Here is a 13,940-nt window from a genome sequence, read left to right as displayed (position 1 = left end):
AAAGGAATATATAGGTCACAGATTACAGTCCCCCCCGGAAGCCTCCCACGTCGTCGTTTTGTGTGCGGGAGGATCGTCTCTGCTCTGTACTTTCTCGCCTCCACTTTCTGAGCCGGACTTCATATCAGTATCACTCACCATACTGTCTCACCTTCTATTCAACTCTCCAACTCCACTTCTGCGCTCCAACCACTCTCTCTTTCCCTCTCTACATACTCATATGCTGCTTCACGTACTCCCTTAGTATTCTACAATGTCCTCAGACCACTCGAATGGGGACTGCGAGTCCCTCCATCAACCCTTGCTTCATTCCGAAAGACCCAGGATCAATTCCACGTCGCAGGTTGCCATTGTTGGAGCCAATGTCTGTCCCATTGAGAGCCTTGACTATGAGTATGTTGTTTTTGATCTGTTCTTTGAAACTTTTGGAGAAAGTTTTTATGGGATTTCATCTGTTGTGAATGAATTTGTGCTCAATTCTTCACCTTTTTGTTCTGGGGTATGCAGGATTTTCGAGAACGAGTTCTTCAAGCAGGATTGGAGGTGCCGAGGGAAGATTCAGAAATTCCAGTACCTTTTCATGAAGTGGGTTTTGTGCTTGTTGATTGGTGGGATTGTTAGCTTGGTTGGATTTTGCATTAATCTCGCGATTGAGAATCTCGCCGGCCTCAAGTTCGTGATCACATCTGACATGATGTTGCAGGGGAGGTACTGTCTATAATCCTGCTTTGTGTCACGTAGAAATATATAATTTGGCTACTTCCATTGACTGAATCACATACTACAATGTGCTAGTTATACCGGGAGAGGACACAATTACTTTTGTAGCTTTGTTTTTGTTTTTTTGTTGAAGCAAATATAATTTGTTAAACCTTGAGTAATTTCCTTTTTTGCAGGTTTCTCCTGGCCTTTGTAGTATTTTTTTCTTCGAATTTGGTTCTCACTCTTTTTTCTACTATAATCACGGCTTTTATAGCGCCTGCGGCCATGGGTTCTGGTATACCAGAGGTGAAAGCCTACTTAAATGGGGTAGATGCCCCTGGAATATTTACGCTTAGAACTCTGTTCGTTAAGGTATGCAACGTTTTTTCAGTGTTCGGAATTTACTCACACTGTTACTCTACGTTGATTGAACTTTTTTTTGACCAGCTACGTTGATTGAACTTACTCAAGAGATGGGATTATACTCTAATAAAATTGTATGATTCGTGTACTTCCACAACCTTGGTTTTTGATGCTATTTGATGAGTTAGTATTGATTCATTTGATGTCATTTTTTGGTATCTTACATAAATTAAAGCCCGCTACTTTGAAGGGGAAGATGGAATTTCAGATTTTTCATACTTTCCTTGAAGAATGGATTGAATTCATGTTCATTCTTTCTACAGGTTATTGGAAGCATTTCAGCAGTTTCATCATCCCTTCTTATTGGAAAGGCTGGGCCTATGGTGCATATAGGTGCATGTGTGGGATCATTGTTGGGTCAGGGTGGTTCAAACCGATATCGACTAACATGGAAATGGTTACGTTTTTTTAAGAACGACCGTGATCGACGGGATCTAATAACATGTGGATCAGCTGCTGGAATTGCTGCAGCCTTCCGTGCCCCAGTTGGTGGGGTCTTGTTTGCTTTCGAAGAGATGGCATCTTGGTGCGTTTTACTGATTCCATTTTCTCTTTCAGCCCTGTGAACCCAAACTATGTCATAATAGACGTAGTGAGGACCTTGACTAAACATGACCGGGCAACTTGTTTATATATGTGTTTATACAACAGGCTGATCTAAATTTTCAGACAGCTATTATGATGGCACATTCTCTCATCCCCACTTCCTGTTTTCCCTTGTATATCTTTCTCATGATATAATAGCAAAACACATTATTCATAATACGTGAACAGTGTGTGCAACTCCAATCCATTCTAGGTTCCGTGCAAAGTATGAGATGTTTTTCCAATTTTGTCAGTTTCCATTTATTCTTTTTGGATTACTGTTAAAAGTGTGTGTCTTTTTAATTTTAATTTCCATAACCAGTTTTTGTTCTGTTCTTACAGGTGGAGAAGTGCCCTTCTGTGGAGAACTTTCTTCTCAACAGCAATAGTTGCACTTGTGCTTCGTGCATTGATAGATGTTTGTTTAAGTGGTAAATGCGGGCTATTCGGTAAAGGTGGGCTGATTATGTTTAATGCTTATTCAGAAAGTATTTCATATCATCTGGTGGATGTGCTACCTGCAATAATTCTCGGAGTTATAGGAGGCTTACTTGGAAGCTTATATAATGCTCTGTTGAGCAGGGTTCTCCGTGTCTACAACATGATCCACGAGTAAGATCATTGTGTTGTATCCTAACTTTGTACAAAGTTTTTCTGCTAAGCTCATTCTTGTAATTTTCTCTTTCAGGAAAGGCATTGCATACAAAATTTTGCTTGCTTGCTTGATCTCCATTATTACTTCTGTTCTTCTTTTTGGATTGCCATGGCTTGTATATTGTCAACCTTGTCCAGTTGATGCCCCTGAGGAATGTCCTACAATCGGCCGTTCTGGTAACTACAAGAAATTCCAATGCCCTCCCGGTCATTACAACGATCTTGCCAGCCTTTTTTTTAACACATGCGGTGATGCTATCAAAAATCTATTTAGCAAAGGCACAGATGAGGAGTTTACATATCCATCAATGTTTATCTTTTTCATCACATGCTTTTTTCTAAGCATCTTTAGCTATGGGGTTGTTGCTCCAGCTGGTCTTTTTGTGCCAAATATTCTGATTGGTGCATCTTACGGGCGTGCGGTTGGTATGTTGGTTGGCAAAAGTTCGACTCTTAGCCATGGCCTTTTTGCTGTATTGGGTGCTGCTTCCTTTCTTGGAGGATCTATGAGAATGACTGTTTCCCTATGTGTAATCTTACTAGAACTAACAAATAATTTGTTGTTGCTACCCTTGATGATGCTGGTGCTTCTGATATCTAAGACTGTAGCTGATGCTTTCAATGCAAGTATATATGACCTTATCATGAAAGCAAAAGGGTTTCCTTATTTAGAAACTCATGCTGAGCCATATATGAGGCAGCTAACAGTAAGTGATGTAGTCACAGGTCCGCTACAGGTCTTTAATGGCATTGAGAAGGTTCGCAACATTGTGTTTGTCCTCAAGACTTCAAGTCATAATGGGTTCCCTGTGGTTGATGAGCCTCCATTTTCTGAAGCCCCAGTTTTATATGGTACGATTCTTCGTCAACATCTTCTCACGGTGTTAAAGAAGAAAGATTTCTTGCGTACACCAATGGCAATAGGAGATAATGCCTATGATAGTTTTTCTTGTGATGAATTTTCAAAGAGGGGTTCTGGCAATAGTGACAAGATAGATGATATACAGTTTACTGAGGAAGAGTTGGACATGTACATAGATCTCCATCCATTTAGTAATGCTTCACCCTATACCGTCGTGGGGACAATGTCTCTGGGAAAGGCCCTTACGCTTTTTCGGGAAGTCGGTTTAAGGCATCTTCTGGTTATACCCAAGGTCTCTAGTGTAAGTCATTCTGTCTTGCCTTACTGCCACCAATATGTTTTTGAGGGATTATCTATTTTCTGCACATCCCCCCCCCCCTCATAGAATGTTTCCATATGTTAATTTTGTGCCAACCTGGTGTAGTTTCTATTTATTACGTCATGAATAAGCAAAGTTATGCTTGCGTGACGGGTTAGTAGATATATTAGAGAAAAGAATATTTCATACATTGGTAAATTTCATTAGTTTGATCAAAACCTGCTCCGATTTTGTCATGCATTAACTAAATTGGTTAGTTAACATCCCTAACTGTTCTCTGGCTAGGCATTGAAACCGACCAAACCCCTATGAAGTACCAGGGAGAAATGGAACCCACCCAGTAATTCCATATATTGCATTTAAAGAAAGATTAAAAAAACAAAAATAGAGAGAATGATGGGTATGAAGATGGATGTTGATGTCATATAGTTACATTCTTAGGTATGAATGCATGAACAGAGAAGGGGTGTCACTATGCAAAGCCATTGGGTTTGTTCTCTATATTTTGTTCATAGCATATTAATATCCCCATGAACATAACTAAGTTGGTTAATTATGCCTTGTTTTATGTTGTGCATGTTACTCGTGGTTAATCAGTACCATCAATATTCTTTGTGTTTTTACTCATATTAGTTGTGTGCTTACTGATTGCAGAGATTACCGGTCGTCGGAATACTAACAAGGCACGATTTTATGCCAGAGCACATTCTGGGGTTGCATCCTTTGCTGGAAAGAAGCAGATGGAAAAGATTAAGAATAAAATTTCCTTTTATGAACAAGTTCTTCTAAGGCTCAAGCTTGGCCTTCAACAGATGTAAATAACTCCTAGTTGCAGAAGGCTGCATAACAGAAAAATCGTTCTCTGACCAGCTTAATAAAAGAATCCAGAGCTATACAAGACATTGCTCCTCATTTCTGTACAAGGTTACATCAGAATTCTGATGAGATATGAATGCTTCCCTGGGAAATGGAATGTCAACTTGGGGATGTGGGTTTAGGTCTCTGATGAAGATGGAGTTCTATTTTTTTAATTTTTTTTTTTTTTTGCAGTCATTGGGGTACTGGGTTAGTCGAGTTAGTCAATAAATATCGGCTTTATATTAATTATTAATCAACCTCTTTGTCTCCCTTTAATGCGTTGAATTTCAAGGCATCTATTTTTTCCCCCCACGAAGTATCCTTCCTCCTAAATGGTAAGAGACTAATCTCTTAGAGTATTGTTAGGTCCCGTAGCAAAGACGTTTCTCAACAATATTTTTTTTGTATACACGCCGTCCTAAGGATAGAATCCAGGATATAATGTTTAAAGTGTCTAAATTCCTTCCATTTGAATCAACACTTATTGGTACAAGGCATCTATTGTTGGTTCACTGATTAAGGCTCTCTATCTAGCATAATCTGTTTTCCAATAAAATCAATATATATTAATTTCTATTATTTATTTCATAATCATTGACTTCAACTTTTTACGTGACTCGTAATTTTAGCATAAGGATGATTTTTTATTTTGATATATGCACAGATCAAATTGATAATTTAAGCACGTAATAAATCACCAATATCAATAATCAATAGTTATATAACTGTTGTCAGAAGTTAGTGACTTATGATCAATGATAGGATTTGAATATAATAAATCTATCTTGAGCTGTGTGCTTTGCTTGTTTGTCTTAATTTTTTGAGATGTTCATTTTGTTGGTAATTATTATTTGTCATATCGTCATTTCTACACTTGCGAAATCACATAAGCCAGTAATTTTGAGATACACTCGCATAATATACAAGTTAGCATTATATTATGTACAAATTTTTAAATAGATGATAAGTTTTCAAGTAAATATGACTTAACAGTGGAATTGGTGTTAGACTGTTAGTTCTCCCAATTACAAACTGATTTGCATCAAATTGACAATAATACCGATACTTAATAACACAGAAATAATTAATTTAGGATATTAAAAAATTGATTAAATTAGTTATTTATAATAAACATATATTGGTTTTCTTCAATTATTCTTTTTATTCATGTGTATTGGAACTGTGCGTTTGACTTTGGGTTAACCTTGATTTGATTAGTTGACCCTTGATTACTACCTCAACTATTTTTAATGGTGGTTTGGTTTTTTTTTTTCTTGGTCACAAATGCCTGTCTCCCTTTCTTTTTGTTGCTTTGCCTCACCTCCTTTTCTCACCAACTACACCATTGTTGACAGTGTTAGCTTCAAGATGTTCTCGGACAACCTAGCCAAGCTCCTCAATCTTGATAACCTCCTCATCCGAGTCTGGAGTCTTCGAAGCTGTGGCCACGGCCACGGCCACGGCCGGCGAAGCTGCCCACTTCAACCTTATCACCGTTCTCCTGTGGAGGTGCAAGGCGTTATCTGCAGGAGATGATGACATGAATCACTAGTCGACTATACTGTATGCTGTTGATATTAGGTCACGATTGAGTCAAAAATATGCTCTTTATTCTTTAATTTTATACAAAATTTCATTTTAATTTCTTAACTTCAAAAATAAGAAGCATACCGTATATTTGCACATTTCTACATGCCAACAACAAATGAGAAAACCACCTAATGCAAAAGGTGCCCAAGTGGTGGAATGGATAACTTATCTACGTTCATACGCTCAGATTTCTCATCCACATGTAGATACCAACTTTGTTGAAAGTCCAATTTATTTTTCATTCACATGCATGTTTCTCATCAATGTGGACACTCAGAACTCATCGTTCACCCGTGAATTTCCTGGTTATCTATATTTATGCATTTCTTGCTTAATTCCATTGACTATTAAACATGCGCATATATGTATTCCTCCGATTTTATTTATAAAATAGAGAGAGGATTTTTTTATTCATTTATAAATCATATCATTAAATTATTAATACAAGTGTACAAATTATTAATATATACTAAATACGGATAAAATTAAAAAATTATTAAATTTTAAATAGACTTAATAAAATTTAAAGTTTTTCTCAGTCTCTATGAAATATGTTGAAAATAACTTTAAATAACACGAGAGGGTATTTCATAATTAAAATATCATTCAGATCTAACAACAAAAATCTAGAACTCAAGCTAAAATTAAACTCAACTAACATTAGGCAATTCATTCTCAATTGCATACAAGCACATGTAAAGGGCTACCGAACCTACCTCTCACTCAAAAACAAAGGGCGACCGGACCTAAAATCTACTATTTTCACACGGATGAGAATAAGTATTATTGAAGTGGATTAGTGCAAAGAAGATATGCATTGGAAAAAAGGTAATAAACAACATTGAATATAATTAATAGAATCTCTTCCATTTTCAATAACTACACTCTCTTTGAACTTTTGAGGAATTCTGCCCTGATCGTCCACAGTTGTTCTCCCACCGACTTCATGTCGGGCCGATCAGCTCGAGTTGGTGCTGCACATTGAATTGCTAAACCAATCATCTTCATTACAACCTCTCCATTTATACCTTCCTCCATTAAAGGATCCACCATTTCCACCAAATTCCCTTCATTATACTTCCTGAAAGCCTGATCATTGTCATATGATGTGTTCAGCAATATGGTCGTTGTACTTTGTCAGCCAACAAGAATTTTTGTGGGGTTTATATCAAGTCACTTAAAACGTTCAAAATTAATAAAGCACGTGTAAACATTGGACGTGCTAGGAACCCCAGGAGAGAAAAAGCTTGCCTAGGAGGAAATCAAACCAGTTTATAGTTCATCTTTTGGAAGCATATGGAATATTTAATAGACAATTATAAAACCAGTAAAATCATAACATATAATGAGATATCAATCGAAAGTAGAGAAGACAAGAACGGGATATGAATTTACCCATCTCAATGTCACCCTCTCTTCAACAGGTTTCTTCACCTCCACAGGACGGCGGCCGGTCACAATTTCTAAAAGCAAAATCCCAAATGAATAAACATCACTCTTGGGAGTAAGCTGATATGTTTTCATGTACTCTGGGTCCAAATAACCAACTGTTCCCTTCACTTTGGTAGAGATGTGTGTTTGATCAGAGTCCATTGGACCAAGTCTTGCAAATCCAAAATCAGCAACTTTAGCTCTCATACTTTCAGTTAGAAGAATGTTGGACGATTTCACATCTCTGTGGATAATTGGCTTTTCTGTTTTATGATAAGCAACACATCAGGAAAAATTTCGCAAATTGATGAATGTCCAGGAGTCTGAAATGTTAAAATGACCATGCCTTTCTTTTTTTTTTTTGGGGGGGGGGGGGGCTACAAAACGATATGGTGAGTCTATTGTCCCAGAAAATATCTACTAGTCTTTGTGGTAGTTAGAAAGGAAGATAAAAGGTAGGGAAAAGAAGAGAAAGGTGAGTATCAACTAGCATAACTATCAAATTCCCCTGTTACAAGCTAATACAGGCAGTTACTGAGACTCTTAACAAACTGACCCTCCTAAACAGACAACCATCCTATTACACCTAACAATTTAAGCCTTATTAGATATTTCTTACGTAACAAACAAACAGAACAAAACCTTTAACAAGAAAAACAATCAGGAAAATATAATTGTTGGTCCTCAAACTTTTCCTCAATTATTGATACAGTTCCTGATCTGACTCACAAATCCTATACTTTCTTGACTCAGAATGAGTCAGTTCTGTCACCAAAAAAAAAAACAAAAAAGAATGAGTCCGTTCTAATAGTTTTCTGACTCAGAACAACTCAATCCTCATAATTCTTTCATTTAACAAACTACATAAGGTTGAGTGGTTCTGAGTCAAAGTTCAAGCAGTGAATCAATAAATGAGAGAAAGTTCATGGACTAAAACATATTTTCCCGGAAAATATACAACTATGTTTAAAATGATTTTCCTTGAATCAGGCTTCACTTCACCCATTTATACTGTAAATTGAAGTCCAGATTCAAATATCTAATATTCAGCTTCTGTGGAGAAGGTGGCAAAGGTGAGAAGAATAGCTCACGGGAAGGATGTCCGACCTGCGTAACGATGTAGATAGGTCAGGCCATGAGCAACATCAATGGCAATTTCAAGGCGCTGATTGAAGTCAAGGATCCTTCCACGCAAACCTGCAAGGAACATCCGCAAAAGTAGCTTTTTTATAGAGGCACAATCATAGGTCTGTATCAAAATGCAGGAACTTACCATCCAAGTGTTCTCTAAGAGTACCATTTGGGACATACTCTGCAATAAGAAGGCGTTCATTTCCTTGGTCAATGTAACCTAGTAACTTCACCAGGTTTCGATGATCAATTTTGGCCAGAAGTTCAACTTCACTGCTGAATTCAGTTTTCAAACTCTCAAAATGTTCCTACGCAATATATCCATGTTAGCAAAGGGAAAAGAACTATGACACAAACTCTATTTCAGAGGCTGGAGACCTGATAACACGAATTACATTATCAGTCATAACAGGATATATTTTCTCCGGTAAATGAAGAAATACAGACCTAGAACTCATTGATCTTCCGCAACCAATACCCTTCTTTGCTATTTTTCTACTGTTTATTCTGCTCTAAACTCTTCTGTATTTCAACGTTTGATTGAATCAATTAAAAAAAAGAGCGCTTTACTTGCTGGATTACATTACTATGGCCTCCCTGGGAAGCTAGATTTTTTTAAGTCACATTGATTGCTAATTTGGTGTAACTAGCATCTTCTCCAAATAGAATAAATTGATCAGGCCACTAGATTAGATAAAGTCCTATGGGTCGTGCTTGCCTGTGTTTATTCATGCGTATAAACTAGAAATAACTTGCCAAAGGGTAAGAGGTTCCTTTGCCCAGTCATATGGAGCATAATTTTCTTTGTTTCTGCAAATTTCACCCAATGTCAGATGTATGCATCTCACAATTGAAGGTATTTTAAACCCTTTCCAACAATCTGTGCTACGGTGCTCATGGGTTCAAATGGTCCAAGCACTTGACAATACAAAATTGACAAACAATTTCATTGATAAACAAAATCCAAAGCATCAGTATTCCCAAGTTTACTGGATTGCAGAATGTCAACTACAAATTAAGACATAAGTTTGTACCCTTTTGGCACGCTTTACTGCCACAACTTGACCACCTTCTAGCTGAGCCTTGTAGACAGTTCCAAAACCTCCTTCTCCTATTTGTAATTTATTCGAGAAATTATGAGTAGCTTTCACAACCTGACTCAAGTTGAGATGTATTGACCCAAGTCTACTGAGTTTTGGAGACATTGAAAATCTTGAAGGACTAGGTGGTACCCTATGGAGAGAGCCATGGATCTTCTCAGAAACAGAGTTCCCTTCCAAAGAAGAAGCTGAATCAACTAGAAAAAGCAAATTGCCCATTATTTTTCATTCTAAGCATGCCAAGGAATAGGAAAAAGAAGAGAAAAGAAAAGAAAACAAAGCATAGCAGGAAGCAAAAGCTACAAAAGGAATGTAAACGAGAATAATCGAAGCAGAAAATTTAATGTAATACAATAACAAAAGGTTTTGAAACGTCCAGAAAGTTGTCATTACTTGAATGCACATATGCCTGGCATGAAAGATTTCAAGACATTGCACCAGAAAAAAGATAACAAGTTCATATAGAAAGATCAGCTCACTTGAATTTGGGTCCTTGGATGGACCAGCATGAGCAGTGCCTTTTTGTCTCTTCCCATAGAAACAAGGACAGAGAAAAACACAACATACAAGCAAAACCCCACTTGCAACTATACCAACTTTTGAGGGTGCTAGGGGCTTAGAAACGTTTTGGGGACCTGGGAATGTTGAGTTATCGCTTATATCCTTCTGCAAAAGCTTTCTTCCTGCATTTGAAGGTAAATTAACCACATCGGTTAAAAAAGAAAAAAATCAATGCACATGTTTAAAAAAATTGGCTCATATAAGTGAAAATGTTTATAAAAAAAAAAAAAATTCTTTGCCAAATTGTGGTCAACAAGTTATCACAAAGTTCGATTTTTCATACCAAAAGAAACTTCCCGCCCACAGCGTGTACTTCCAAAATAGTGCTTCGCATCACAACCATTTACCATATAAAACTGAAGGGTCCTGCAGAAATTGTCTTTGCTAACAACATTCCCGTTTATGTAAAATAGTTCATGACCATAAGAATATGAATAGGCTACCCAATTGGCACCACAATCCTTTGCCTGCAACAAGTCCCCAGAGCCAAAAATTCTTGGCAACTGCAGTAATAGCATAAAAGCCAAAACAGCGATAGCCATTCTTAACCAGTTCGTTCGCGCTCTTGTGTACAAATAGATAATGAAAGCTTTTCACTGTTGTCAATCAAACATCCCAAAGCAATAAATGCAGGACATTTAGGGGACCAAACATAATTATAAAAAATCCCGTTCAAGTAGTATGCATAGCAAAATACACCGAACTTAACCCCAAAAAATTCATTCTTAGAGAGTGTCAAAACCCAGAGACTTTCAAAAAATTCATTCTTAGAGCGAGTGTCTAAACCCAGAGACTTTTGGCTTCGTATCTGAAATAAACTCAGCAGCCAACCAAATTATCAGTCCAAATCACCCCGGCTAAGAAAAACCCGCCGGCCAAGAAGTCAAGTACACAGTCAATGAAGCGATCACAGTTCCTACGACTTCAACTTTCTCGCATATCACTACCAGCTACGTTCTGATAAGAAATTGCCAAGAAAAGGAAAAAAGGAAGTTCAGATACTTATCACCGAAAAGGTTTGATATTGAGGACCACGATTTTCGTGTTGTCTGAAATGAAGTTGAGCTCCACTGACGCGCTGTACGCAAAAATGGAGGTGAGCTGGGCACACCAACATCAGCAAATCGGAGAAGATACACAAAGCACCAGAAAATTAGATCAGCGGGGAAGAATCCAAATTCCCCAACCTACAGCTGAAGAATTCTCGAAGTTCAACTACAGTACAACTTAAACAAAACGCCAAAACCACGAACCCATAGAAGAACCATAGACCAGAGCACTTGTAAATGATTTGTGAAGGTAATAACTACAAATTACCAAAACTTGAAGGCAAAGAAAAACGAGTGAGCGAGGACTAAGAACAGCACCCAATAAAGCGTTTCTCATTCTGACTTGAAAAATTTTCATTCAAATACGTTCAAAGAAAATCCTACGTCGAGAATTGGAGATACACTTTCCTTGTCCTCCTCCTCCTCTGTTTCTAACGAGAATTAAATAAAATAAAATTAAAAAAGAATTATTAACTGCCTAACAAATAACTTATATTTAAGGTTAAAATCTTTCTCTACGAGTAATTTATAATAAAAATCACAGTGGTACCCACTGAATAAAAATGAACTAAATTTAGTAATTGATCACTACCACACTGATCTATAAATTATTTGTATCTCATTCTTGTATATTAAAAAAAACATTAAATTGATCAAATTTTATAGATCTGAAGTTTTTAAAGAAATTGTGTGCATTTTGTCTAATCTATTTCTTTTATGATACTTAATAGGAATAAAATTGAAGAAAAGGTCATTATTTACTTTAAGAATGACATATATTTAATACCAAACTTTTCTCCTACAAATGCCTTACATAGAATGCCATATTGATATTTTATTTCTCTAATTCTATTTTTTTTTCTTTCAACCATCAGGTAGTGTTGTTTTAATCTATAATTTATTTCTAATTTAAATATAAATAAAGTTAAAAAAATTATTAAATTTTAAGAGAAAGTTAATGAGACTTAATTTTTTTTTTAATCTATTGAAGTGCCTTATAAATGAGCCCAAAAATATTTTTCTGATTTTTTTGAAAAAATTGGTTCTATATTTATTTGATTAATTAATTATTAATATTAATATAATTAATATGAATATTTTATATCCATTTAACATGTGATATACATTATTAATATCAAATTAAAATATAAAACAGGCAATAAATGTACCAAGTGCAAAGATGACATTCGATAGTTTTTATATTGTTATATCCAAATAAATTATTATTTTCTCAAATAAAAAAATAGGAAAAATTTCATTTAAGGACCGCAATCGAGAATTTATATCAGACAATTCCCAAAACATTATGAAATATCATTGCAAGACTAAATGACCAAATTGAAATTAAAATTAAGAGTAAGATTACAATAATATCCCTCATTTTTAAAAAAATAAATAAATATTAATGGTCGCTAGAGTTTCGGCCACTGGAGGTTGGAGCTTCGATGGCTGGAAGATTTTTTTTTTTTAAAAAAAAAACCAAGGTGATCAAGGAAGGTTTGAACTCATGACCCCTTGGCACGTAAAAAATGATGTAACCACCAACCCAAACAAACCATTTAATCATGTAATGCAAATAAAAATATATATATATATATATATATAACAAAACAAATGCAAGTGTCCAAGTATAAGTGAATAGGTGAAATTCGACAGTTTACAAGTGAAATTCAGTAATTTACAACAAAGATTTGGCAATTTACACACAACATAATAGAATTCACAATTCTAAATGCAAGTGTTTAAGTGCAAATGAACAAATAAAATTTGAAGATTTACAAAAAAATTTTATGGATTTACAACTCAAATTTGGCTATTCACAAGAAATACAAGAGAATTCACAACCCAAAATATAAGTGTTTGAGTGTAAGTGAACAAGTGAAATTCGATAATTTGCAAATGAAATTCAGCAATTTACAACAAAAATTTAACAGTTTACAAATAACATAATGAAATTCACAACCCCAAATACAAGTGTTTAAATGTAAATAAGCAAATGAAATTTTCGTTGTAAATATTGAATTTCACTTGTAAATTATCAAATTTCACTTGTAAATCCATAAACTTTTGTTATAAATCTTCAAATTTCACTTGCATTTACACTTAAACACTTGCATTTAGAGTTGTGAAATCCATTATCTTATTTGTAAATTGTTAAATTTTTATTGTAAATTGCTGAATTTTACTTGTAAATTATCAAATTTCACTTATTCACTTACACTCAAAACACTTATATTTTGAATTGTGAATTCTCTCGTGTTTCTTGTGAATAGCCAAATTTGAGTTGTAAATCCATAAACTTTTGTTGTAAATCTTCAAATTTCACTTACTCATTTGCGGTTAAACACTTGCATTTGGAGTTATGAATTCCATTATGTTATTTGTAAATTGCCAAATCTTTGTTGTAAACTGTCGAATTTCACTTGTAAACTGTCGAATTTCACTTGTTTACTTCTACTTAGACACTTGCATCTGTTTTGTTATATATTTTTTTATTTGCATCATATAATTAAATGGTTTGCTTGGTTTGGTGGTTATATCACTTTTAGTGTGTCAAGAGGTCATGGGTTCAAACCTTCTCTTGGCCGCCTTGTTTAAAAAAAAAAAATCTTTCAACCACTGGAGCTACAGTAATGACCACATGAACGCTAGTGGCCGGAACTCCGATGACTATT

General features: G+C 35.5%; 2 protein-coding genes across 2 annotated transcripts; one reads left to right on the top strand and one right to left on the bottom strand.

Moving 5' to 3' along the window:
* On the top strand, positions 1–4,679 carry LOC114719445 (putative chloride channel-like protein CLC-g). Its single transcript, XM_028904951.1, has 7 exons — positions 1–393; positions 508–708; positions 897–1,074; positions 1,389–1,651; positions 2,053–2,322; positions 2,399–3,527; positions 4,200–4,679. Exons 1-7 carry the CDS (start codon positions 254–256, stop codon positions 4,332–4,334), a joined length of 2,316 nt encoding a protein of 771 aa, XP_028760784.1. The 5' UTR covers positions 1–253; the 3' UTR covers positions 4,335–4,679.
* A 1,953-nt stretch (positions 4,680–6,632) lies between these two features.
* LOC114719437 (calmodulin-binding receptor-like cytoplasmic kinase 3) lies at positions 6,633–11,551 on the bottom strand. Its single transcript, XM_028904943.1, has 8 exons — positions 11,534–11,551; positions 10,500–11,409; positions 10,135–10,338; positions 9,590–9,843; positions 8,698–8,863; positions 8,532–8,621; positions 7,389–7,687; positions 6,633–7,082 (listed from the first exon to the last, which is right to left on the bottom strand). The coding sequence occupies exons 2-8, from the start codon at positions 10,756–10,758 to the stop codon at positions 6,873–6,875; spliced, it is 1,482 nt and encodes a 493-aa protein (XP_028760776.1). The 5' UTR covers positions 10,759–11,409; positions 11,534–11,551; the 3' UTR covers positions 6,633–6,872.
* Positions 11,552–13,940: the final 2,389 nt, after the last annotated feature.

Source organism: Neltuma alba, unplaced genomic scaffold, assembly GCF_004799145.2.
Source record: "Neltuma alba isolate B1F8T4 unplaced genomic scaffold, ASM479914v2 tig00011916_pilon, whole genome shotgun sequence".
NCBI lineage: Eukaryota > Viridiplantae > Streptophyta > Magnoliopsida > Fabales > Fabaceae > Neltuma > Neltuma alba.
Note: the sequence above shows the minus strand (reverse complement) of the source record. Positions and strands in the feature narration are given on the sequence as shown.